The 26,550-nt window shown below is 44.6% G+C and overlaps 1 protein-coding gene across 1 annotated transcript in view; it reads right to left on the bottom strand.

Annotated features, from left to right (window-relative positions):
• MYO16 (myosin XVI) overlaps positions 1–26,550 on the bottom strand; it is a 372,035-nt gene that overhangs the window by 223,512 nt on the left and 121,973 nt on the right. The window contains exons 11-15 of the mRNA XM_065901993.1: positions 26,358–26,423; positions 24,500–24,627; positions 22,354–22,459; positions 18,025–18,142; positions 8,399–8,546 (exon numbers count right to left, since the gene is read on the bottom strand). Coding sequence (XP_065758065.1) covers positions 8,399–8,546; positions 18,025–18,142; positions 22,354–22,459; positions 24,500–24,627; positions 26,358–26,423 — 566 coding nt within the window. The remainder of the gene's footprint in view (positions 1–8,398; positions 8,547–18,024; positions 18,143–22,353; positions 22,460–24,499; positions 24,628–26,357; positions 26,424–26,550) is intronic.

The raw sequence follows: 26,550 nt of genomic DNA, 5'->3' as shown, positions 1-26,550 counted from the left end.
CAATGACAAGGGAGGGCCAGGAGCGGACCCAACATCATTTAATCAGTAACAGAACCAGTCAGAAATAGAATATAATACGTCCTGCCTCCAACCTTTGACTCAGGACCATCTTTAAGCTTTGGGTGCATAAAATGTGTATTGAGTAAACTGTTGATTGTATCACAGCATCGTTAAAAATCATCCTCAAAGAAACTTAAAGTTACTCTTAACTGCTTAAAATTGTGTGCGTCTTTCTCAGGTGAAGTTCAACACACATAATAAACCCTTAGCAAGAAAAAGAATGCATGTTCACCGAGAGTTCAGAGCCGCCTCGCCTACCGTGACAGGTGCACGGGGGGCAGCCCTCTCAAGTTCAAGTGCTCGGTGACTCAGAGTTTCCCTTCACCAACACGCAAGGTTATAAGCAGGTCACACGCGCTCCGTCAAACGATTGCTTGCTCTCGGTTTATAATTCAAATCTGACCTTTGCAGAGAACGCTCTGAGGCCGCACCCCAGTCACTTCCATCATTAATCAACATGAAGGGAGTTGAGGAATGACTTCTCTAGATTTCAGAGCCCAACTGCTCTGGGACTAAACCCGTAAGAGCTGTGTCAAGCAGGCTGAAGATAAGCAATTGATGCCGACTTCTAACTTTCTTTAAAACTCAATTCCCAGGAACAGACACTGTATTTACTTTCCAGATGCAGTGTTGGTATCACTTAAAATGTTTGGAAATAAAACTTGGGAAACAAACAGCCAAGAAAAAGAAAAAAAAAAAGGAATCATAGGAAGAACGGTCAATTAAAAAGAAACCTTTGGAGACAGGATGGGGGCGGGGTGGGTGGACTGGAGCGCGGCTCCCCTCACGGATGCGCCAGGAACACACCCTCGGATGCTGAGGATCTCACAGGGCACCAGCTGAGAGCTGGCAGGCGACCCCCGGCACCGGAGAGGAATGTGCAGATCCTCGCAAAACCCGGGAGGGTGAAGGAAGGAGGGAGGAGGAGGAGGACCAGACCTGCACCCGTGACAGCAGGTGGGGCTGCGGGGCTGAAGCAGGGGTCCGATCCCCCGTCGGGGCGACTGTTCGGGACAGAGGGCAATTGGGGGCTCCTGGAGAGCGCAGCAGCTCATCCGTGACCGGCTGAGGCTGAAAGGACCGAACCACGCAGACAATCCCTGCTGCTGGTCTGTGTACCCCGGACAGGGACGCGAGAACCCTAAAAGGCGCAGCGGCTGGGTGCTGGGCCGTGGGGATCGGATCGGAGCTTAACCCCAGGGCGAGGTCCTGACTGCGGGGAGAGGGCCGGGAGACGAGAGGGAGGGGACTGCGGTGGGATCGCCTGTGGGGGAACCGGCGGCCACGAGAGACCCTGCGGAGTCCCACGCGGCGGGTGGAGCCATCCCTGGGGCCTCTCCCCCCGGTGCTGGCAGCTGAAGAATCGAGAAGGACCCGGAAGGAAGCTGGCCTTTAAGTGCTTGACGCATTGAGCGACAGAGAAGGTCTCCAGCCAGGGGGGTCGTTTAAGAGGCTTGGACATGCAGAGCCACAGAGAAGGAGCAGCCAGAAAGGATCATTGGAACGCCAGGGGCCAGAGGCTGGAAGGAGGCTCCAGTTGGGCCACAGCTCCCGCGACCGAGGCAGCCGGCGTCCTTGCACACTCGGGGCCGCCAGGGTCCCCGCGATTCAAGCTGCTGCGCCCCCTCCACAGCTGGTCCTCCCTGGGGCAGACCCAGGCCCTCCAGGGCGGCCTCAGGAGCAACCCCAGTGGACGATACACAGGCAGCGGTGGAGGTAAAACCACGGCTGAAGACCAACTGAACCCAGGGGCAGAGCAGCTAAGAAACAGGCCAGAAAACCGTCCCAGCAGCTGTACCAGCTGCAGATTAAACCCACACGGTCAACGAGGCAGACTCTGTGCCTGTCGAATATTTAGAAGGACAATGAGGGTTCCCACCAAAGAAAACTCAGTAGCCCTGGCAGCTGAGGACCCCGGAGGCAAGAATACGCCAGAGCAGGACTAGATGAGACTCCGGGCTGCCCCACAGCAGCTCCAGAGACCAGCCCGGAGTTGGAGGGCATCCTCGGAGGGATGGTGGACTCTGACTCAGTGAGGGGAAGGACGCGGACCGCTGACATCTCAGAAAAACGTTTCATATTCTTCTTCTTAATTTTGACTTGTTCTGTTTGGTTCTGGATTTTTTTATTCTTCCTTTTCTTTTTTTCCTCTGTTACTGTGGTTGTTGGTTTTATTAATTCTAATAACTCTATTTAAACTTATGAGAAATTTTTTTAAAATCCCGTTTTTAATTTCTTTATATGTTTTTGCCTCTCAGTTGGACTTTTGCAATTCTGTTCTTTTTTCTTCTAATTTTTCAAAATTTATTTTTTAAATATTTTTTGTGTGTCTTCTTATTGCTCTTTTCCTGCTGTAGATATTCTTTAATGCATATAAACCTTTTCTTATATACTTCTATTTAACTTTGCTTTTCTATTCTCCCTTTTCTTTCCTATTTTTCTTTCTTTTTTCCACCGTGTTTGTTAGTTTGGTTTCTCTTCTCTGCTTTATTCCCCAGTTGGCACCTTGCTTTGGTTTTCTGGTTTGTGCTTTAGATTTTTTTTTAATTGGTCGATATCATTTTTGGTTTCCTCTGCTCACTGGCTCAGTTTCTCACACTTTCTTTCCTTTGGACTGTTTTGGTTTTGTTTGTGTGTGTGTATGTGTGTGTGCATGTTCCATTATGTTTGTTATTATTTGCTTGATTCTGTACTCACCATTTGTCTGGGGGTCATCTTTAGTTTCTTGTTTCTGTGTTAAGTCAATTCAGTTGTGTCCGACTCTTTGCGGCCCTATGGACTGTGGCCCGCCAGGCTCCTGTGTCTGTGGGATTCTCCAGGCAAGAATTCTGGAGAGGGCTGCTATTCCCTTCTCCAGGGCATCTTCCGGACCCAGGGATGGAACCCGTATCTGTTACATCTCTGGCACTGGCGGGCGAGTTCCTTACCACTACTGCACGCTACGTTTGTTTTAATCCCTTTAACGCCACAACAAGTGGCCTGTGGAGTCTTGTCCCCTGGCCAGAGATCGGGCCCCAGCCTTCGCAGTGGGAGCACTGAGTCCCAGACCCTCGACTGCCAGAGAACTCCCAGCCCCGGGGAGCATTAATTAGTGAGAACTGCGGCAAAGGCCTCCGCCTGTATACAAGGGCTGGCATCACCCAACTGCTGGCAGGACTCAGGGCAAGATACTTCACCTGAACAGCAAGCAGGACAAGAACACAAATGCAACCAGCGGCAGCCAGGATTACCAGGGACACCCAAAACACACGACCTCACACAGCCCTACCCATCAGGGGGAAAACCCCCAAAACTCACCTCCCCCCACCGCCCTACCCATCAGGGGGAAAACCCCCAAAACTCACCTCCCCCCACCGGATGCAAACACAAACCACTCCCAACACGAAGCCTACGCACAGCACTGGCTCAACCGTACCATCAAGGACAGAAGCCCAAAGGCCGCACAGCCTGGACATGGAGACTGACAAAGGGTTCCTTCCAACACACAAGCAGCTCACGCAACTCAGCGACAGAAAAACAATCAGCCCAGTCAGAAAGTGGCCATGAGACCTGAACAGACATTTCTCCAAAGAAGACATACAGACCGCTAACAAACACATGAAAAGATGCTCAACATCGCTCATTATTACAGAAGTGCACATCAAAACCACAATGAAATATCCCCTCACACCGGCCAGAATGGCCATCACCAAAAAAGCCCATAAACAATAAACGCTGCAGAGGGTGTGGAGAAATGGAAACCTTCTTGCACTGTCAGTGGAAATGGAAAATGATACAGCCGCTATGGAGATTCCTCAGAAAGCTGGGAGTAGAACTACCATAGGACCCAGCGATCCCACTACGAGGCGTATACCCGGAGGAAAACAAAACTAAGAAGACACACGTACCCCAACATTCACTGCAGCATAACCGACAATAGCTCGGACATGGAGGCACCCCAGATGCCCATCAGCGGGTGAATGGGTAAAGAAACTGGCACTTTATACAATAGGATATTACCCAGCCGTAGAAAGGAGCATATCTGAGTCCGTTCTAATGAGGTGGGTGAACCTAGACTCTATAACACAGACAGAAATAAGAAAGAGGGAAACAAATATCACACATTAACCACATACACGGAACCTAGGAACTTGGTACTGACGAACGTGTTTACAGGACAAGAGTGGAGACGCAGACACAGAGAACGCACTTGTGAACACGGGTGGGGGAGGAAGGAGAGGAGGGACGAGTAGAGAGAGTGACATGGAAGCATCTACACCACCACGTGTAACACAGGCAGCCCAAGGGAATTTCCTGCGTGTCTCAGGGGACTCAAACCCGGGCTCGGTAACAACCCAGAAGGGTGGGAAGGGGTGGGAGGTGGGAGGGAGGCTCCAGAGGGAGCGCACACTCGTATACCTCTGGCTGACTCACGTGGAAGCCGTAGGTTTACTGTGAAGCAACTTTCCTTCAATTAAAAATAAGTAAGTTTGAAAAAAAAAAAAAGAAACCTTTAATGATGGAGATAGGCGTGTATTTTGGCAGTCCGACTTTGTGGCGAGTCTGCCATCTAGTGGTAGTTGTCTGTGATGCAACTTACTGCTGCTGCTCAAAATGTCAGGGTCCAGAGACATTTTTCCGGTGGTCGTTGGTTAAACCACCTGTCCAGGAAGATTCTAGGCAAAGTGTTATAAATATTGCATTCATGCAGTTAAGCTATAAGATTTGATGTCTAGATCTGCTCCGTGTCTATTCTATAAACAAAAGAGTGCTATCTGCTTGTTCTAGATACTGTTCCAATTTTACAAACAAGACAGCAATTTTAGGTGCATTTAACACTAAAATAAACTTCCATAAATTTTCATGTGAGACTCTGAAAACTTTTAGTTCCAAACCAGAACCAGAAAAAAAAAAAACAAAAACACTTCTGTAGCTTTAGCTGCAGTAGGATCAGTAGCATCAGTTAAAATAATCCTTTCTTCTCTTTGGAGTTCTGGTCACACAAGGACACATGATGAATCTTGGATATGTCCCCAGCTTACAACTCCTGTGCCACGTTTATTTATATGTCTCTTGTAGGTAATCAGTTGGTAGTAATAAAGAAAAGATGCATTTTAAGGAGGCAGGTTTGCAAATGTTTGCAATGTTTGCGTTAAAGATTCAACATACCTCATCAAAATCTCAAGACAAGTTGCATTATGGAATAAGCATTGAATAAGCAAAAGGACATTTAGATGGTAAGGAGATGCTGATTTTTTCTACTTGACAATATATCAATATCTCTTAAAATCAGATAAGAAGGTGTGATGATAATATTGTTTATTTATATATTGCTTATAGAACAATCTATAGTTATATAAATATAGCTATATAGTGATATCCTTTACCTATGAATTCCTTAAGGAGGAAACTCAGAAAGATCATCAAATTGTGAACGGTTAGAAAGCTAATAAGTTATTAATACTACTGATTGTGAGCAAGTCAAACAATTTACAAAACTCTGGTACTTAATATATGTAATCACCAAGCAAAGATGATATACCCCAGTACAAATATAAGCTCCTTAAGCCTGACCAGGACTGTAAAGGTGAGAAAACCCACGAACGCTGTGACTGTGAAAAGACCCGCATGACACAAATCACAAAAATATCGGGATGCATAAGGCATTATAACTTGCAAAATTGCTTGTCTTGCTATTAAAGAATACTCTTTCTGTGGAACTGTCATTGTAGAAATGCTCCAATGGATATGTTTTATGAATCTGGAGTGGCGGTGTACATTTTTATTGAGGAATTTGTTTTGCACTTGTTAGATATTTATAATTCATTTTAATAAAATAACTTCTTTGTTCAAGAGACTTGAATTATTCATGATTTTGCTGAGTTCTTTCCTGTTGGGCCTTCTCACAAAGCAAGCCCTGACGTTTGACTTTCTAAATGGCCTCAGCCATTCCAAGCTCTCTTTTGCAAAGAGAAACGGATGTTGGAGCGGAGGTCAATAAAGAAACGCTTGTTTTCTCCCACACGCTCTCACACTTCAAAAGCGGGGTCCAAACCACAGACCAAGAGGCTGAACTGTATCTGAATGCTGGACGAGACGGCTGCCTTTTGTTCCCCAGCGGCTCTGCGTCCGCAATGCCAGGCACACGCATGTCCAAGCACGCACGCCAACACAGGCAGACGCACCATCTGACGCAATGGTCTGTCGTCAGCTTTGAGCCTTTGCTGGAAGGAAGGATGAGGAATGCAAACAACCAAGACTTTTCCTCCCCACAGGCGGCCCGGAACACCCCAGTAGGCCCCAGTCGGATGCATTCCCTCCCGTCAGAGATGTACGACGTAGAAAAACAGAGAGTGATTCAAGAACGGGTCATCTCACGACTGCTGTTGTATATGCACTTCAGTACAGAGCGCCCTGCACCTCCAGGTCTGATTTCTTCCTTTAGGAAACGAGGCGATTTGATTAGAAAAATCCCCAGATAACATGCCGGACTTCCCTGTCCTTCACTGTCTCCCGGAGTTTATGCAAACTCGTGTCCATTGAGTCAGTGATGCCATCCAACCATCTCATCCTCCCTCGTCCCCTTCTCCTCCGGCCTTCAGTCTTTCCCAGCATCAGGGTCTTTTCCAATGAGTCAGCTCTTCACATCAGGTGGCCAAAGTATTGGAGCTTCAAAAAAGTTTCTATTTTTAAAATTGCCTTTGTCTGGGCTATCATGCTTCAATATCAGTGTTTTCTTTCTCTTCCGAATTTCTCTTGTTTTGGGGGGACAGTAAATCTCCAAACAATCTCTCACTGTGAACAACAATTTTGATAAGGCCTTCTTCACTTTATGTCTCAGTTCAACATGATAAACGGGATCTGTACTGTTGGACGTAACAGTTCCAGAGAAACCGAACGAGAGCTGTCATTAAATAATAATCTAGAATAATCTTAGAATAAGGCCAGTTCATTCCCCTCCCCCGGGTGCAGGCCACACCTCCTTCCCCTCCACAGATGTGGTCCTGTCCCTTCCCGGACAGGTCTGGGGGTCCAGCTCCATGGAGACCCCAGGGGGCCTGGGAAAGACCCCCTCAGCGCAGGCACCGGGCCCCTCCACCTCCGTGTCTGCTCCCAAACGTGACTGGTCCTCTGGCCATGCCCCACTGTGCATGCGTGTTCGGTTGCTCAGGCGTGTCCGACTCTGCAACCCCACGGACTGCAGCCCGCCAGGCTCCTCTGTCCATGGGACTCTCCAGGCAAGAACACTGGAGGGGGTAGCCGTGCCCTCCCCCAGGGGATCTCCCCCACCCAGGGATCAAACCCAGGTCTCTTCACTCTCCTGCGTTGGCAGTGGGTTCTTTATCACCAGCGCCACGTGGGAGGCCCTCCTCCTCCCCACGCATCCTTTATTTTCTCTCACAAAAGTTCTCATAAAGTCACAAGCTCACCGTTCTTCTTGAATTCGGCAACAAACGCCCAGTGAACCAACACTCAGGACGTCTGAAGCTGACGCGCAGCTCTATCAGAGCGTGGCTCCTCCTCGCCGCTTGGCCAGGAATTCAGCGCTGGGCTTGGACCTGCCCACCCACCACCCTCTGCCCGCTCTCTCCCCCATCCTCCTCTGAGTGGGGTTCACTCTCCTTGCTGATTCATTCACATCCTCTCCAAGTGTGGGCCCGTCCTTGCAGGGAGACACACGGGGTCAGGCGGCCGGTGGAAACGCATGCATCGCAAAGACGCCCCCAGCGCGGCCATCCTGTGAGCAAGGCCCCCTCATGCTAACAAACACGGTCTGCCTCCCCTGCAGAAAATCAGGGCCCCCAGCTTGGGTGTACGGTTCATCTGAAGCCGTTATTACCCGAATCTGTTCCTAATGCACCATAATTGCTCAAATATCACGTCCCATTATTTCAAAGTGAAGTGAATCAAAGTCACTCAGCCGTGTCCAACTCTTTGCAACTCCATGGACTATACAGTCCATGGAATTCTCCAGACCAGAATACTAGAGTGGGTAGCCTTTCCCTTCTCCAGGGGATCTTCAAAAGATGACCCCAAATTAGGAATTCACAACCAACGTTACATCCAAAATATCCCAAAGGAACACTAATGCTCATACATGTGCTAATCTATTATTTTGACCTGAAAGCTAGAAAAATAGAAATATTAAGATAATACACATACAACAAACTTCACCTAAACACTCAATAAATGATAATAATCCTTTTACACAGATAGTTCAAATCTAGCACTGTATCCAATTATTCTCCTAAAAGAAGTCACCATTTCTTCTCTGAAAAATAAGAAGAAACTAAGACTGCTAAAACGCAACCACATTTTGAAGGCAGAACTATCAAACTGAAGATACATAATCACTTACCGATGGGCATGTAAATTATTAAGGTGCAGTCCATACTTCTCCTCAGCAGATAATCCGTCCATCAGCAAGTAGAAGATGAGAAAATTGCTCTGGCCAGGAGGCTGTGAAACAAGTCTGGATTTCTCTAGCATATACGTAAAAATTCTGGCTGGTTAAAGAAAAGAAGAGGAATTCTGTTAAATGGCATTATTAGTTTCAGGTCCGTACATCCACACATATTAATCAGAAGAGACAAGAATGCAACTTCTTTTCAAACAAAGACTTTTTTAAAAAACGAAATAATGGACTTTATTTTCAGAGAAACTTTTTGGGTCCAGAAAAATTAAGCAGAAAGTACCGAGAGTTCCAATATATCCTTTCTCCCTTCCCTAATAAGTTCTTTCCCCTCTTACTAATATCTTGCATTAGAGTGGTACATTGGTTAACACGAATGAACCAACATGGATACACTATTATTGACTAAAGTCTGTAATTTAAATTGGTATTCACTGTTTGTGTTATACAGTTCTACGGGTTTTGAGAAATATATACATCATGTGGATAGACTGGATGGTTGAATGGCGTCACCGACTCAATGGACATGAGTGTGAGCAAGCTCCGGGAGACGGTGAAGGACAGGGAGGCCTGGCGTGCTGCAGTCCCTGGGGTCGCAGAGAGCTGGACACGACTGAGCGACGGAACAGCGATATGGCATGTGTGCACCATGACAGCCTCATACAGAACAGCTTCACTGCCCTAAAGTCACTGACACACCTCCTGACTCCTCCCTCTCCCCAGCTCCCGGCAACCGATGATCTCTGCACTGTCACAACTTTGCCTTTTCGTGGATGTTACATAGTTGGAATCACACAGTAAGTACCCTTTTCAGACTGTCTTCTTTCACATAAAAATACGTATTTAAGGGTCCTTTTTTGTCCTCTTAAGGCTTTATAGCTTATTTTTTATCAGTCAATACTAGTCCATTGAATGAATGTACTACAATTGGTTTACCTAATCACCTATTAAAAGACATCTTGGTTGCTTCCGGTTTTGGGGATGATGAACATTCGTGTCTACACTACGTGGAGATGTAGTTTTCAACTCAGCTGAGTCAATGGCAAGGAACGTGCTTCGTGGATCGTGTGCTAAGACTACGATCAGCTTTGGACCACACCGCCAAACTGTCCCCCAGAGTAGCCGGAACGTTTTGTGTTCCCACAAACAACAGATCAGAGTTCCTGTCGCCCACCTCCTTGCCAGTATTTCATGTTGTCGGTGTTTGGGATTTGAGCGATTCTCACAGGTGAGTGATGGTGCTTCACCCTTGTTCTAATCTGCACTTCCTAGGTGACAGATAACGCAGAACTTCTTTCACATTCTTATTTTCCATTCGTCTGTCTTCCTTGGTGATATGTATGTTCAGATGTCCATTTTTAAAACTGGGGTGTTTTCTTGCTGTTAAATATTGAGTTCTTCATATATTTTAGACAACAATCTTGTCTTAATTTTTTCATTTTAATTGGATGATTGCTTTACAACGTTGGGTTGGCTTCTGCCATACAATGTGAATCAGCCACACGTACACGAGTCCCCCCCAGACCTCCGCCCCACACCCGCCCACCCCACCCTCTGCTCATCACAGAGCAGCAGGCGGACCCCCGTGCCCAGAGCACCTTCCCACTGGCTCTCTGCTTTACACGCAAGAGCGCGTGTATGTCAACGCTGTTCTCTTGATTGCCCCACCCTCTCCTTCCCCCACTGGGTCCAAAGTCCCTCCTCTGTGGCTGCATCATTTACAAGAGCTAGGGCGTGGAAACAACCTAGACGTCCCTCGGCAGATGAATGAATAAAGAAGTTACACATATACACAATGCACATATACACAAAGTTACGTATACACAATGGAATATTATTTATCCATAAAAAGGAACATGTTTGAGTTCATTCTAGTGAGGTGGATGAATCTAGAGCCTATTGTAGAGAGTGAAATAAGTCAGAAAGAGAAAAACAAATTTTGTATAGTAATGCATACAGAATCTAGAAAAACAGTTCTGACGAACCTATGCAGGGCAGGAACAGACACGCCAACCTAGAGAACAGACTTCAGACAACAATCTTTCATCAGATATGTCTTTTGCAAATATTTTCTCCAGGCCTGGGGCTCACCATTTCATTCTCTTAACAGTATCTTTCATAGAACAGAAATCTTTAATTTTAATGAAATCGAGTAGATGTCACAGACTGTAGATGATGAAATTCCATTTAAAGTAGGTGGGAAATGACCAAAGTATGTAACAAGGGAGTGACAACCTTGACTCTGCTTCAAAGATGGGGCTGGAAATTCAGACTCTGGTGTCGGTCAGAACTTTTGACTTATATTTGACATGCTGACAATTCCACTGTTTCTGGAGTATGCTTTTCATTTGAATTTAGGTTTATTCTCACCAGTGTGAATGGTAGTAAATAGTTGCACATTTCAATTTTAGATGCAATTGTGAATGACTATAGTTTTCCACTTGGAACCAAAAATTTATGATCAATATTTTTTTTGGATTCTAATAGCAGTTTTAGGAAGGCAAATAAATTCAATTTCCCCTACATTTGAACTATAAACAACTCATATAATGAGTTTGCAACTAATTATTCTACAGTCCAGTCTCTAAAAGCAAAAATGTGTGGTCTCCAATCTTTGGTTTTATACAGTGAATCCAAGTGAACCAATGGAATCACTTCTTCAGTGCTTTATTCCTGTAAATTTTGTGAGTGGTCAATTTAGTCTCAGAATGATGTTCAGTGTTTTAAAAGTCTCAAAATTCATAAATCTTATTAAGAAAAGCTGTCTCACCTACTAGAAAGGTTGTCATGAGTGCATAAAGAAAGACTCTTTCAAAATAGCCCTTTAATTAGTGGTATTAAAGCCCAAAAGTGATAAAATTAGAAAGAGGTGGTATAGTTTCTTTTCCATTTTTCCATAAGTATTGAATCAGGTGGTAAATTTCAAGTCGAGGTCTAAATTATTAAATTTTACTTTTCTTTCTTAAGCAAAATCCTGAAAACAAGTTCCACTGGTTATTAATAGTATTAACCCTGAAGTAGCTAACGGCTAACACCTGCACTCCTAGGAAACAAACTGTCAGAGCTGTCCCTACTGTGGTTTTCTGGGCACTAAAGACATGCCAGGTGAAAACGGAGGGCCTTCATTCATCCTTCTGATCATCAAGCTTCTATCCTCAGAGAAAAGACTGACTTGATGCCCGTTTGTTCAAGCCAACACACAAGCTTAATTTAAAGCAGCATTCAGAACTAATCAAATTCCACATCATAAAGTGACATCAATACACTTCATCTTTCCAAAATGGAATAATTAGTAATCATCCTAGTTAGCTCATCTCCAGCAGTGAATAAAATTGCTGTGGATTAGCAGAATTCTGATCAGTATATATATATATATTTTTAAGTCCATCTTGAAGGAGCTTTTAGATGGAAGAAAACACAGAACAACCAAAAATTCAAATTTTCATGAGACTCTTATATTCTTCCAAGCGGGGCAAGTGCAGCCCTTTTTGTTGTGCCTGAAATGACACTGGAATACTGAAAGGAAAAGGATAGGTTTTGGAGCTAGAACGGTTTCTGACTCATTCACGGAAGTGTGCATGGACAGAAAGTTCCTACTTATTTCTCGAGTTTTCAAGACTTGTATGCTTTTAAAAGTGTTTTATGTCAGAAACAGTCTTGACTGGAAATATGCCTGTGATCCTCCACATTTTCAGAACTCTATGTGAGCATGTCTTCCAGAAAGTTTCACAACCGAAAACACACATGTCAATATGTATGTTGGCAGATTATATATAACACGCAGTGAAAGTATTTCATAGAACTGTACCCATATTTGACCACGATCAAAGGAGATGGGGGAGAGAACCCTCCCTCTCCTCCAAGAAGGAAGATGCCCTTGGTGTTAAGGGAACCACTGACGGAAGAGAGGCTCAGGGAACCTAGAAAGATCATACTGTCAAATAAGTAACCAGATGGGGGGAAACCCTGGGCTAAAAGCCAGGCCACAGTGTCATTTATTGATGAAAATTTCTTCAAATTAAGAAACAATCCTTACTTCGCTGTAGCAGATGCTTCATGAAACTGAGACATGTATTTTTTATGTTACTAATTTGTGTTTGAATGCCTGATCAAGGAGTTGGCGTTCTAGAGGTATCAAAATAGTATCAATAAAGGAAACAGACAGCATCTGTCACCCTTAAGTGAGTAAGACAGCATTCCCAATATAATAAAATCACATACGGCTGTGAGAGCTGGACCATAAAGAAGGCTGGGCGCTGAAGAATGGATGCTTTCGAATTATGTGCTGGAGGAAACTCTTGAGAGTCCCTTGGACTGCAAGGAGATCAAACCAGTCACTCCTAAAGGAAACCAACCCTGAATATTCATCGGACAGGCTGAAGCTGAAGCTCCAACACTTTGGCCACCTGATGTGAAGAGCTCACTCACTGGAAAAGACCCTGATGCTGGGAAAGATTGAGGGCAGGAGAAGGGGATGACGGAGGATGAGATGGCTGGATGGCATCACCGACTCCATGGACCTGAGTTTGAGCAAAGTCAAGGAGACAGTGAAGGACAGGGAAGCCTGGTGTGCTGCGGTCCACGGGGTCGCAAAGAGTCAGACACGACTTAACAACTAAAGAACAACAACAACAATAAAATCATTACAACTATTATATGTGTTCATAATTTAAGGAAATTGCTGTTCAGTTGCTGAGTTGTGTTTGACTCTATAAAGCATAAAATGAACCTGTAACCTACATGTATTTAATCTAAATTGAGGTGTAAAAACCTTACTCCAGTTTGATTAACTATTTTAGTGAATGCTTAAAATTCAGAAGACTTTTACCCGGGACTAATTTGAATAACTCAGCTCCCTTTAAAAACCATGTAAAGCGAATTAAATTAATACCTTTTAGAGTTTTCATTCAGAAAAAGGGCTCTTGGTGATGAAGTTACTCAAAACTCAAAAGTCAGATCTTACAGTTTCTTGAAGTGTTCAGAAAGTGCCTGTGTTTGGAGGTGGTGATGATACTTTTTCTTAGACTGAAAATAATTTTGAAGAGTAAAGACGAACACAATAGATCTGCCCTTATTCTCTGTTGTGGGGTGAATCGTGTCTCACAAAAAAAAAGAAAAGAAAACACTTCAGCACTGGGCCCCGGGCGTGAGGTTTCATCTGAAAGCAGGCGCTGGCAGACACACTCCGGCTGAGACAAGGCCAGCATGAGAGGCACGGGGTTTCCAGATCAGAGCAGCCTCTCCGGGCCTGGCATCTTACACTCACCCATTCTCGTCCAGGCTCTGCTGGTCTCAGCTCTAACCTCTCCACCCTAAGAATAAGCTTAGAGCCTCTATGGGGTTTGACCCAGGTCACAGAAATAGGGACAGAGGTAGAACTGAGCCCGGGACTTGCGGAGTCTGAGCTGAGCGCGACCGTCAGCTTCAGCCACTCTTTGGAATCCAACAGAGACTCGTAACCACTCTCCTTTGTGTGTGCTCAGCTGTGAAGTCGTGTCTGACTCTGTGCGACCCCGTGGACTGTAGCCCGCCAGGCTCCTCTGCCGTGGGATTCTCCAGGCGGCAATACTGGAGCGGGTTGCCATTTCCTCCTCCTGGCGACCTTCCTGACCCAGGGATCGAACCCATGTCTCCTGCACTGACAGGTGGATTACTCATCACTGAACCGCCTGGGAAGCCCGACATTCCTTTAGAGCTTTACTAGTCTTAATCCTCTGTTAGAGTTACTTCTATAAGCTCCTTCCACTCTTGATTCATTTGCTCACTCTGGATCTACTGTCCACTGACTCTGCCAGACGCACTGCTAGACCCCGCGGATGCAGCAATGCTCACAATAACACATGCTGGTGGGGAAGAGAGTCAGGAAGACACGTCTCAGCCCCTGGACGGCCCTGCAGGCCTTGAGAAGCAGGACGCAATCCAACTGACTTCAAAGCGAACACCCAACACATCGGTATAAACAGAATCATCCAGTAAAACGCAGAATAACTGTTCTTTAGAAAGATAAAACGTACCAAGCGGAATGGGTCCTAATCCAACATGACTGGTGTCTTTATAAGAAGAAAAGAGACCCAGGGAGAACCCCCGCGAGAAAGCAGGGCAGGGCGCTGTCTCCACAAGTCAAGGGTCAGCCAGAAAACCAAGGACAGAATCTTCCCCGAGAATCCGAGATGGCTCGGCCCTGCTGCACCTCCATCTGGGCTCGCAGCCTCCAAAACTGTGGAGGAGAGCTCTCCACCAGGGCGTGGTGCTGTTACAGCGGCTCCGGTCACTCATACCTCCGTCTCCTCCTGTCGACTCTGCGTATCCCATGCCGCCAGCACCGGGGGACAGCAGTGCTAACGAGCCGCGCTTCTTGGCATAAGAAGATCTCATCAGTGTTACCACAGACCACTCATTTGGACCTAGAGGACGTGGAGCAGGGGGAAGGCCCGTAGCATCCCCGGGTCCGAGCTCCGCATCGCAGGCTGGATGGTCTTTAGCACGCTAGCTCCTGCTCTGCGTCCTGCTTGAACGTTTCCAGGGGGTGGGAGACGGCGCACCGCAGTCACGAGCAGGCTCCTCCTCTGGAACCTCGGCCGACTCTCTGCCGCACAAAGAATCCGTCTTTGTGTTCAAGACGCTCTCCCCGTGGGGGGTGGACATTTGAAGACACTCCTCACAACTCGCTCGAGCCTTCGGCTTTGCAGTGTACCCTGTAGCTTCTTCACAGTTCACTCCAAACACAGAAGGCCTGGCACTCTCCCTCTCCTGATAAGCATCCTCTGAACATTCCTCGTCTTCCTCTTAAACAGAGTAAAACTAAGATCTGAGCCCACAGACTGCTCCTTTCAGCCTCCCCTGAACACTCCTGTCCTAGGCGTTAAGCGTCTATTAATGTAGCCTCCACGAGCACCAGTTATATGCTTCTTTATTCATTAGCAGTTGTTTTATTCTTCAAATTAAATATATAAATATATATATATATATATAAAACTACTTCAAAATCAATTTGCCACATTTTAAAACGAACGCAGCAGGAGGCTGCCCAGCAAACACAGGTGACAGGACTGAGGGTGAGCCTCAGAAAAGGATGGAGGAGAAGCACAGGGCGAGGGCAGCCTTCGGGGCACCTCCCCCGTGGGAGCCTGGACCAGCACGGTCCTAGGAGGAGGCGCTCAGCTGCAGGCCGGGCTGAGAACACACTGATGCCCTCAGCCCTGCACCGGCACCAGGCGTATCCCAGCCTCCAGGAGTATCCCAGCCTCCAGGAGTGCCTCCGGTTCGCCCGCGGGAGTATTCATCGTCCCAGCCTGCAGCCTGGGAGGCGGTCTGACTGCGCGGCAGCTCTGCGGGGCCGCCTGCTCCTTAGCACAAGGCTCCCCTGGAAAGCCTGCTACTTCTTGTCTGGATGGCAGACGCTAATCTTCTAAATTAACGTGCCTGAAGAGGGCGTGTTAAACTCTATCCAGAAAAAAAGTAAACGAAGTGAGGAATGGATAAGACCGTCAGAAGGACTTCCCGGGTGGCTCAGATGGTAAAGAGTCTGCCGGCAACGCAGCTGACCCAAGTTCGATCCCCGGGTCGGGAAGATCCTCTGGAGGAGGACATGGCCATCCACTCCAGTATTCTTGCCTGGAGAATTCCCACGGATGGAGGAGCCTGGAGGGCTCCAGTCCATGGGGTCGCAAAGACACAACTAAGCGACTAAACGAGACCGTCAGAAGCCACTCGGTGTATCTCCATCTTGCAAAGGGAATACTGAATCACGAAGACGCTGCATCTCCTCCAAGGGAATCGTGCATAAACCCGAGTGTCCAGCCGGAGTCGGGCTGGGTTAGAACCACTGCTTTCAGACGTCAGTGTCTGTGGGAATTGCCAGGGAATCCTGCTGAAGATTCCCAGTCCTGAGGCTCAGGGTGGAGTATGACTCTGCAGTTCTAACAAGCTCCCGATCATGCCCTGTGCTTATCTTTGGGTCCCCTGGAGGGACAAGGGGCTGGAACACGGGGCTTCTGGAACCCCTGAGCTCCCAGCTTCTGTGGCTCCAAGCCCTGGTGCCTGAAAAGCTCAGGAGGAATTAATGCTCCTAAATGCAGTGATCCCTTCACTTGGACGCATGTCCTCACTGGGATGTCACAAGCGAAGCTGTGAAAACCAGGGTCTGATGCGTAAGACATCTGTCCTCTGAGGTTTTCCTAAATGGCAGACCTCCAAGTAGATCTCTCAACAGTGGATTAAAATATCGAAAACAAAACAACAATTTTCCTATTGCAGATTTTAAACCTCTAACTTTAACAGCTAAAATTATCCTTCCCTACTTCTTTTATGCATTTTTTTTTTTTTTACCAAATTTCATTTAGCCATAATGGGATTTAGACATAAGCTAAATGCAAAATACAGGTTTGTTGTTGCTTAGTCGCTCAGTCGTGTCCAACTCAGTGTGACCCCATGGACTGTATCCCGTCAGGCTCCTCTGTCCGTGGGATTCCCAGGCAGGAATACTGGAGTCGGTTGCCATTCCCTTCTCCAGGGCATCTTCCCGGCCCAGGGATCAAACCACGTTTCCACTACCGGCAGGCGGATTCTTTATCACTGAGACAGCTGGGAAGCCCACAAAAAAAGGTTATTTGTTTCTAAGCTTTGGTCAGAAGTAACTTTTGTTTCCTGAAGGGAAGATGGGGCAATTTGAAACGCCAAATAAAACTGGTCTATTTAAAAGGTCATTACAATTAGAGATTGTTTTTGTGCCGACAGCTGTTACAAAATTTTGAAAATTAATAATTCTTCCAAGTAGATTCAGGCACTCTATATACAGTTGTATTCACAGTATTAATTTGGATGTGTACTCTCTTTTGATTTGAAAGATATAAAATCGTTAAGTTCATTTTAAATTAGTTGGGTTTTAAACAGGAACTGCTTGTTTAAAATATACATTAAATATATAAATAAAATTAGAAACAGTTAGGTTTGGGATTAGTGGAGTGATTACTTTGATTTTTGACCTGTTTTAATTCAATCATTTTAAGATACAGATTCAGTGCTATTAAAAATAGATTTCAATGTATGCTGCCTGAAGGAATTACATACTCAAGTTATACTTTATTTAGAGTATTTTAGTTTGCTCGTCTGTTTGGCAAGTGTGATTCATTTCGGCTTGGTTTGGTTTCATATCATACGATTTGTACAAACACTGTGGTAAAAGGTTCACCTTGCATTTCAGAATATTTTTCAATTTGCAATAATTTTAGAACTCATAACTTGACACCCTGGATGTGCACGCTGAAACACTGTACACGCACAAGTGCATGCACGCACACATGTACACACATGCACACACATGTGCACACACGAACACACACATGCGTGCGCACACACATGCACACGCGGACACACACAAGCACAAACGCATACACACATGTACACACACACATGTGCACACACGTGTGCATGCACACACACGCATGCACACACGCACATACACACGTGCACACACGCACACGCACACACACCAGTCACTGTTGCTGCATGCTCGGTGTGTCTTTGACCCCTTCTTGTAGCTCCTGAGGTCTCCTTGTAAATTTTACACTTACCTCCAGTTAAGTGCTTTTTCCGCTCACAGAACTGTAGTTCAAAATACTTTATGAAGCAGCTGGACAGGTCATTAAGAGTGGTCCTGGCATGTCCAAATGCTTCTAAGATGCTCATGACCTGTAGGAAAAGGGAAACAGTCACTGGCTATTCATGTGCTTAAATAAAATGGTATAATTATAGCAAAAAGAGAGGAACTTTCCATCAGCTAAGAGGTGTCCACTGCCCACACAACACAATGTTGCATTTTTAAGGTCACTCTTTCCTCAAGTGCAAACTGTTAACATCCCTTGTCCCTACTGGTAACTAATGGTAACAAGAGAGTGACGCACACAGCAGGAGTGCCTTCCTCACACTGCCCTCTCAGGGGAGTGGAGGGTGGCACTCTCTTCACACACACACACACACACACACACACACACACATACATGCACACACACACACATATGCACACACACACGCACACACACACACAGCTCAGCCTGTACTGTTGGTTTTTTTCAACTTAAGAGTAAAAGTGCTTTAGTAGCTTTGGAAGGAGGAATTAATTTATGCAATGATCAGAATTTCTTTTAAAAATAACAAATTCACTTCCACACGTTTATAACCTCCCTTTTAATCCACATTTACTGTGCCAGGTACCCTTTCACATCCCAATCCCCTAGGTCACCCTCCCACGCCTGTTTTCGCTCCATGCCAACCATTCTCCCCGCAGAAGCAGGAATGAGAATTCTAGATGAAGCCTTGGGCCCAGCGTGTCTTATCACCAGGTGCTACTGCAGAGATGGCTGTTTGCAGCTTTAAAGTGTTCTTACTACAGACCTTCAGAAAACCCTGGCCTCTGAAATTCTCTCTTGACCTATTTCCTTAAAAATGCTCTTCTTTTCTCACAATTAATTGTACCTGTGATAATGAAGATGACCAAGCAATTCTCCCAAAAGAATGGAAATCTGGAAGGTTCAAAAGTATTTTTCTGGACCTTTCAAGATGTGCGTGCACGCTCAGTTGTATCCAACTCTTTGTGACCCCATGGGCTGTACCCCCTCCAGGCTCCTCTGTCCATGGGATTCTCCAGGCAAGGATACTGGAGTGGGCTGCCATGCCCTCCTCCATGGGATCTTCCCGACTCGGTATCGAACCCCCATCTCTTGTGTCTCCTGCATTGGCAGGGGGATTCGTTCCCACTGCACCACCAGGGAAGCCACCTTTCAAGATACTGGCAAGGTACATGCAGTTCCTCCATCAGCCACTGGAGGGCCACAATAATACCTTATTGATACACTGGGTGGTGGTTTACAGTTTCTGAAGACAGCATTTTTTTAAGAATTTTATTCTAAATTAAAAAATTTTGCAGCTCCTCTTTAACTTTCTGGATACAGCTCTACTAAGGCATTCAATTCACCTGGAAGTATTTTATATTGTGAAAGATTACAAAACAACATTAATTCTAATCACAAGTCAAAGTACTAAATGTTTGGCAAACAGTTAAAAATATGAAAATGCCTTGTTTTCAAAGTCTGAACTTTTGGAGAGAAACAATGAATCTTTACAGAAATTCTATGATTTAGGTCTTTCTATAATAACCTAATTTTAAAGATCACACAGTGCATTGTTAGTAGTAATAGCAGAAATATTTCTGAAAAGTAATTTGAAAGAGTACTCATGAAGGTCCTATATTATGCCTTTTTCCCAACAACTTAATATGAAATAAATATATAGCAAGATTATACTATAACTGTATCACATTTAAACCTTTATAGTAGTTCCTTCAAATAATTGTTTTAAAACTCATAAAAAAGAATCAAATAAAAAATTTTTAATGTTTTCTGGCTTCTATTTACATTGGCATTGTATCTCGTAATACATTGATTTTTATTATAATAGAAAATGAATATAAAAGGTAATTAATGACATGTGCCTAGAAAGGAATTATAGGGTAAATAATTCAATGTATGTGCCTTGGAGTAAGAGACACCTGCCCCCACACTCCAACTCTGCTAATGACAAATGCTATAACCTTGAGCGAGGTTTGTAAATTTCCAAACCTCATTTCCTTTATTCTAAATAGAACAACACCATCAGCAATTATCAGAGTCCAGTGTATGAAGTGTTCAGCTTGGTGCCTGTAACATGGTAAGCATTCAACAAACAGCAGAATTTAATTTTGCTTTTGTTAATAATAGTAGAAAACATTTATATTGCACATTATATTGTACTGACTATTTGCCAGGAACTATATATATATATATATATATATAATTATATATATGCATACATGCATGTACATTCATATGTATATCTGTACATGTATATCGTTATACATAAAATTATATATAACTGTATACACATACATATATATGTATGAATGTATATGCATGTATGTGTATATTACATCTTTTAATCCTCACAACTCGAGTCTCCATTTTATAGAAAAGGAAATTGACAAATCTAGAAAATTTCCCAAGATTGAAAACTTATAAATAGTGGAGCTGGGATTAAAACCTAAGCAATCTCTTGGGTTGGTGCATTTAGTCACTGTAACAGAATAACAATAAAGATATGTAAGTGACTAGAACCCCTGAACGCAATGTAAATGCGTGGCATGCCTTCACTGTGCACCACTGTATACACACTGGCACCACATTGTACACCACTGATCCGTGATGCAAGATTAAACTGAAATAACGAGTGGCATTTTTTAATCTTTAATCATCCTCCTGGCCAATAGGTGGCAGCAAACAAATGTGCTAAGAGAAACACTGAAAAGAAAAAAAAAAAGCAAAATTGATTCTGTTCTGCTACTCAACTTTAAAACAAATAATGAGAATACTGTGCCACAATAAAACTTTAAATAAAAATATAGGCAAAGGGAAATATGTATTTCCTCAGTATTCACTGAGTCACATTTTATTGGCATGATTTGTTCCTATTTATATTGGAATTTTTTTCTATAAAATGTTCAGAGTTCTGCCACTAAAAGCTGTGCCCTATTATTATGGTAGTGGTTAACCAATCGGCCTTTCTAAAAGTAAAGACTTGTACCCTCCTCGCTAAAAGATAATGGCTTAATCAGGGTGACCCCATCACTCAGCTCTGTACAAACAGTTGCTCAATAAATGCTGATTTAAGGAATTTCAATGGAATTGAATGTCTCAAAGTTGAAACTCATCTGGACCAGAATTAGTGAAGAAAAGTCCCAGGCAATTGTGTTTTTTCCCAAAACATGAATTTCATGTTCCAATAAACCTAGTGCCGTGGAAAGTCCCTGTTTCCACAGCCTGAAGCTCAAATACAGGGACTAGAAACAACTGGTCTCCTAGCTGACCTCAGCTGTCCTGAAGTTGCCCAGAGAAACAAGTCATGCCCACAGTGACAGGATTCAAAGCCACACTGCTTGTCTCAGGTTGGCCCCAAAGGTTAGATTACTTTGAGCGGTGCCGTGGAATTATGCATGAGCTGAGTGCGCAGATCCAGCGTAATAAAAGGTCGTGAATTAAAGTCATGAAGGAACACATATGATACCACAGTTACATTGTGGAGGGATTTACCGCACGTTTTCTGTAAAGAGAAAAACTGGGAAGAGTTTCTCCTCATGATCTGTTAAACACGTTGACAGAACTTGCTAGAACAGCGTGAAGACAAGAGAATCAAACTATTGCAGGTGTCTCCTTGAATAAACTGTCTGAGTTTTACTGAGTGAAACTGGACCACTCTCTCTGAGCTGCCAACAGGCTCTCAATTAGCTCTCAGTAATTCCCTACAAAGGATGCTTATCTGGTCAATCCCCACAGATATTTCCTACTTACACCCCAAACTGTCTCTTTATCAGTAAAAGTAATCAACTCTAATCATATTACATATTTTCAGTTCAACTGTTCTGAACACAAAGAAAAGAGTATGTCTACAATATTTTAAAATACACACAAGAAAATAAATCTTAACTTAAACAATACTCATTTGCATAGGGCCTCAATCTTTTTCCCTTTATTTCCACGAATTTTGACCAACTTGCAGTTAAAGTGAAGTGACAGTCATTCAGTCATGTCCGACTCTTTGTAACCCCATGCACTTTGTAAAACCCCAGGCTCCTCTGTCCAAGGGGATTCTCCAGGCAAGAATACTGGGGTGAGTAGTCGTTCCCTTCTCCAGGAGATCTTCCGGACCTGGGGATCAAACCCAGGTCTCCCACACTGCAGGTGGATTCTTTACCGTCTAGGCCACCAGGGAAGCCCTGCAGCTCAGCCTAAAGCCTATTAAGACGCCTCCCCTTTTATTTGCAAGTCACATTTCTCTGGTCCCACCATAGTCTGCAACTCAAACCAGTGACTTACATGCTTAAACTTGGAATCGAAAACAGGCCTGCTGGAGCCAGACCTGCAGGTGAGGTGTCTCACTAGCTGTTTGCTGGCTTCAGACTTTCCAGATCCTCTTTCTCCACTAAAACAAGACAGAAAAATAGACGCTTACTATTACATAGTAAAAAAGGAACCAGAAAGTAATTCTCAGACACAGAGAAGGTAAGCAAATGACATGACGACTTTCAACGAGAACATGACGTCATTTGACTTTTCCATTTGATTCACTCGTTAGTATAAATGCAGAAAGCCGCATGGCAGTCAAGACCATCGAGGGAAGCTACATATTAATACAAACACCAGTCTTGAAAGAAGAAAGAAATCGCCTCAACTAAGCATCACAAAATCCCTGCGGTCACTGATTTGCTCTTCATTTCTTGACCCTTGAATGAAAAAAAATATTTTTTCTGAGTAACGGGTTGATACATGGCATCATTAACCTTTAAAGAGGTCCCAAAGGAACACTAGTTCTGCAGAATATTAACAAAACTTAATACTGATAGAAAAACAATCCCATGAGCAAGAACATGTAGAAACCAGCAGATTTCTTCACTGATGAAACATGCTTGGCATTGGGAGCTCTGTAATCGGCAGGTTCCCAAACGATCTCACTGGCTCTTCAGAGCTTCGCTAAGAACTAAAGTCTTTGACCTGAGTTAAGTGGATTCAGTGAGAATTTAGTGAAGGCCGTGGATTTGTGATGGTCATTTCAGGGGAGGCTGGGGGGCCTCCGAAAGCCTCCTGAGGTGAGCGGCAGTGGATGAGTGCGGCTGTGAGTGTGGGTGGGCGGCACGCAGGCTCAGAAGCCAGCCTGCTGGACTCACATCCCAGGGAGACCCCGGACTAAGTAGCCAACGCTTCTAACACTCAGCCCTTGACACATAAAATGACAGCAAACCATGATCCTAGTAACGCGCATCCTACCAGATCACTAAAGCGATGAACAAGATAACACACGGGAGGCACCCAGCACAGGGTGCCTCAACTCTTACCTAGTAACTCTCAAAAATATTGGTCGTTATTACTGTCAACACTACTACACACTCCTTGCCATCTCCCAATTAAAAAAAAAGAAAAAGTCTCCCTTTTTGTCTAAGCAAGACCAGGAAACCCAACAGATAAAGCAGATAAAAGGAGAATTTGTTGGCTCAAGAATGCCTGGGTCCCCTAACCCCCACTAGGGGGACCCTTCAGACCAAGTGGAAAAACAACCACTTGCATGCTATTTTGAAAACCACAACACTAAAGTTTGCAACACGTGGATCTGACCGTCCATGGAATTTTGATGGTGTCAATAATATAAAAGTATATAAAGAAGTGCTTATTTAAAGATTTAATGTTACTTGGGTTCTTTCCAGGCTTCCCTCTTCGCTCTTTGATCTCACTCTGACTCAGGCTGTGCAAAGCTTTATTTACATGTTCCGTCTTCAACTGATGCTATTGAGGATAACTATGCATAGACGGGTATTCATGGATGTCCCCCTCTCATGGAGGTGTAGCCTAATATAAAACATAATTCTCAATGCAGACTGTACTTTGATACCTAAATAGTTCTTTAATTCTTTATCACACTCACATTTCACCCTCACTTCTAGGGGTACCCTTTTTTGTTTTTTCGCTCCAATGTAGATGACTCTCCTGAGCATCTTGACATTTAGGAGCTAACGTTGCCGTTGCATTCCAATAAAGATGACTTTGGGTGTGTAATTCTGGTCATACGAGCAAAGGTAAACACCTAGAAGCAGCCGGGAAATTTCACCTCTGCAAGCTGCTACAGCACCACATTCTGGAGAAAGGTGGAATACTAGTCCTAGACGCCTTTCTTTCCCCGTGTTTTCCGAGGTTTGAAAGCAAGGCGCTCTGGTTCTAAGCGGTAAATCTTCAAAATGAATTGAGCTTCAGGTTAAGTTTGTTGAAATCGATCCAGCCACACCCGGGGCCGTTTGTAATAACAAAGATGTTTCTCCTCTGTAGCAAGTCAAGTGTACTCACTGCAAAGACTTACAGGGACACAAACCGATGAGGAAGTAAATAAACGTACAGCAGAAGAAATGTGGACAGGTTTACCGCCAAGCTCCCGGGGCAGAACCGAGCCCGGGGCGGGGGCGGGCGGCGGGCTCACCTGAGGATGAAGCACTGGGGTCTCCGCTCCTGGAAAAGCTGGTGGAAGGCTCTCTCCGCGCAGGAGAAGATGTGAGGCGGCAGGGAGGGGTTGGGCTGCCCCGCGCTGCTCAGGTACAGCTCAGAGACCTGGAGGACAGGGCGGGCATCTCTGTTAAAAGGAATCAGGATTCTTTCCCCCACGAAGACACGGATACATGTCCAATACACAAAAGCACAGAAATCTCTAATCTTGAGTCTCACTTGTAAACACAAACCATTTGTGCAATGATGCCCTTCTCAGGCACATTTTAAGCATCTCTAATGATGGCTTTGTCTGGTCAAAGCTCTGGTTTCTCCAGTGGTCATGTATGGATGTGAGTTGGACTATAAAGAAAGCTGAGCACCGAAGAATTGATGCTTTTGAACTGTGGTGTTGGAGAAGACTCTTGAGAGTCCCTTGGACTGCAAGGAGACCCAACCAGTCCATCCTAAAGGAGATCAGTCCTGGGTGTTCATTGGAAGGACTGATGCTGAAGCTGAAACTCCAATACTTTGGCCACCTGATGTGACGAGCTGACTCATTTGAAAAGACCCTGATGCTGGGAGGGATTGGGGGCAGGAGGAGGAGGGGACGACAGAGGATGAGATGTTTGGATGGCATCACCGACTCAATGGGCATGAGTTTGGGTGGACTCCGGGAGTTGGCGATGGACGGGAAGGCCTGGCATGCTGCAGTCCATGGGGTCACAAAGAGTCAGACACGACTGAGCGACTTTCACTCAATCACTTGATCCCATATAGATCAATAAAGAGTGTTGAGAGGAGTTCCCTCTACCATATGGTAGGTCTTTATTACTTACGTCATCTATTTTATACACAGTAATGTGTCCAATGCCCTCCTCTTCTTCCTCCCAACCCTTCTCCACCTCACCCTCCTTCTCCTTCATCTACTCCTATAACTCCCAAAATGATATGGGTAATTCTCTTGCCCTAGTCAATCCTACTTCCATACGTCCGCAGACAGCCCAGGGATGAGACAGGTCGGACTGGGTGGGATGAGGAGAGTGGGCAGGTTTCAAAGCAGCTTTAAAGCAGCAGTGGAACTGACTTGTGCTAAGAAGAGTGGAGGATCGGGCGGTGAGGGACCCTGTTTTACCAAAGAACTCTTTCTGTGATCGTTCTTGGTTGATTCACTGGGAGTTTAGAGAGAGGAATGTCTCTCTCTCCCTCTCTCTTTCCCTCCTGCCTCCACCCCCACCTCCAGCATCTAAAGAGCATCCTTGCTTCAACAACACACGCTTCCTCCTTTCATCTCCTGCTCCCACCAAGGATTCTGCCCATGATGGCATTTTTGATCCCAAAACACTTGGCAAAAATCATACTGTGCTTTCAGTTGCCTGAATACTTTTTCAAAAGCAGCTTCTCTTTTAATTTTGACTCTCATGATTAAAGCTGGAAAGGCTAGGAAAATGTGTAAAGACAGCACCGTCCTGTCTGATCCAATCGCCTAAACATCATAGGACTCTTCTGAAAGTGTTCAAAGAAGAATTCTAAACCAACTGACCTTGAACTAGTCAAAAGTGCATGGGAACACAGAGTTAATATAATATTTGATTTTAGAAGTCTGTCTAGGGACTACAGTCATAAGAATCACACATTATAAGTGCAAGGGAATCTTTTAATAAAATAACATGCCTTTTCAATATTTTCTCAGAAAAAAATGGAGTCACTATTCTGTAACCACTCAGGGTAGAATTTTCTGAGAAGCTTGATTTTACTCCCTATTTTGCTTTTTCTTCTTAATCATTTGATATTTAGCTATGTCTAGTAAGTGGTTACTCTACATTGTTAAAGGACATTTTAAATTTTATACTCACCACGGTGGAATAAATTGGAATCTCCTTGAATGGATTAACCAGGAGGAGGATATCCCCAATAAAAGTCTATTAAATGGAAAGAATAGAAACTGTTATCAGACCATATAAATAGCACTTTTAAAGTTAAATATTATATAATTTTAAAATCACTGAGCAAACTATAGAGAATAAATAAAAATCACACTTTAACATC

This window comes from Muntiacus reevesi, chromosome 11, assembly GCF_963930625.1.
Source record: "Muntiacus reevesi chromosome 11, mMunRee1.1, whole genome shotgun sequence".
NCBI classification, from domain to species: domain Eukaryota; kingdom Metazoa; phylum Chordata; class Mammalia; order Artiodactyla; family Cervidae; genus Muntiacus; species Muntiacus reevesi.
This window is presented reverse-complemented; position numbering and strand designations above follow the sequence as displayed.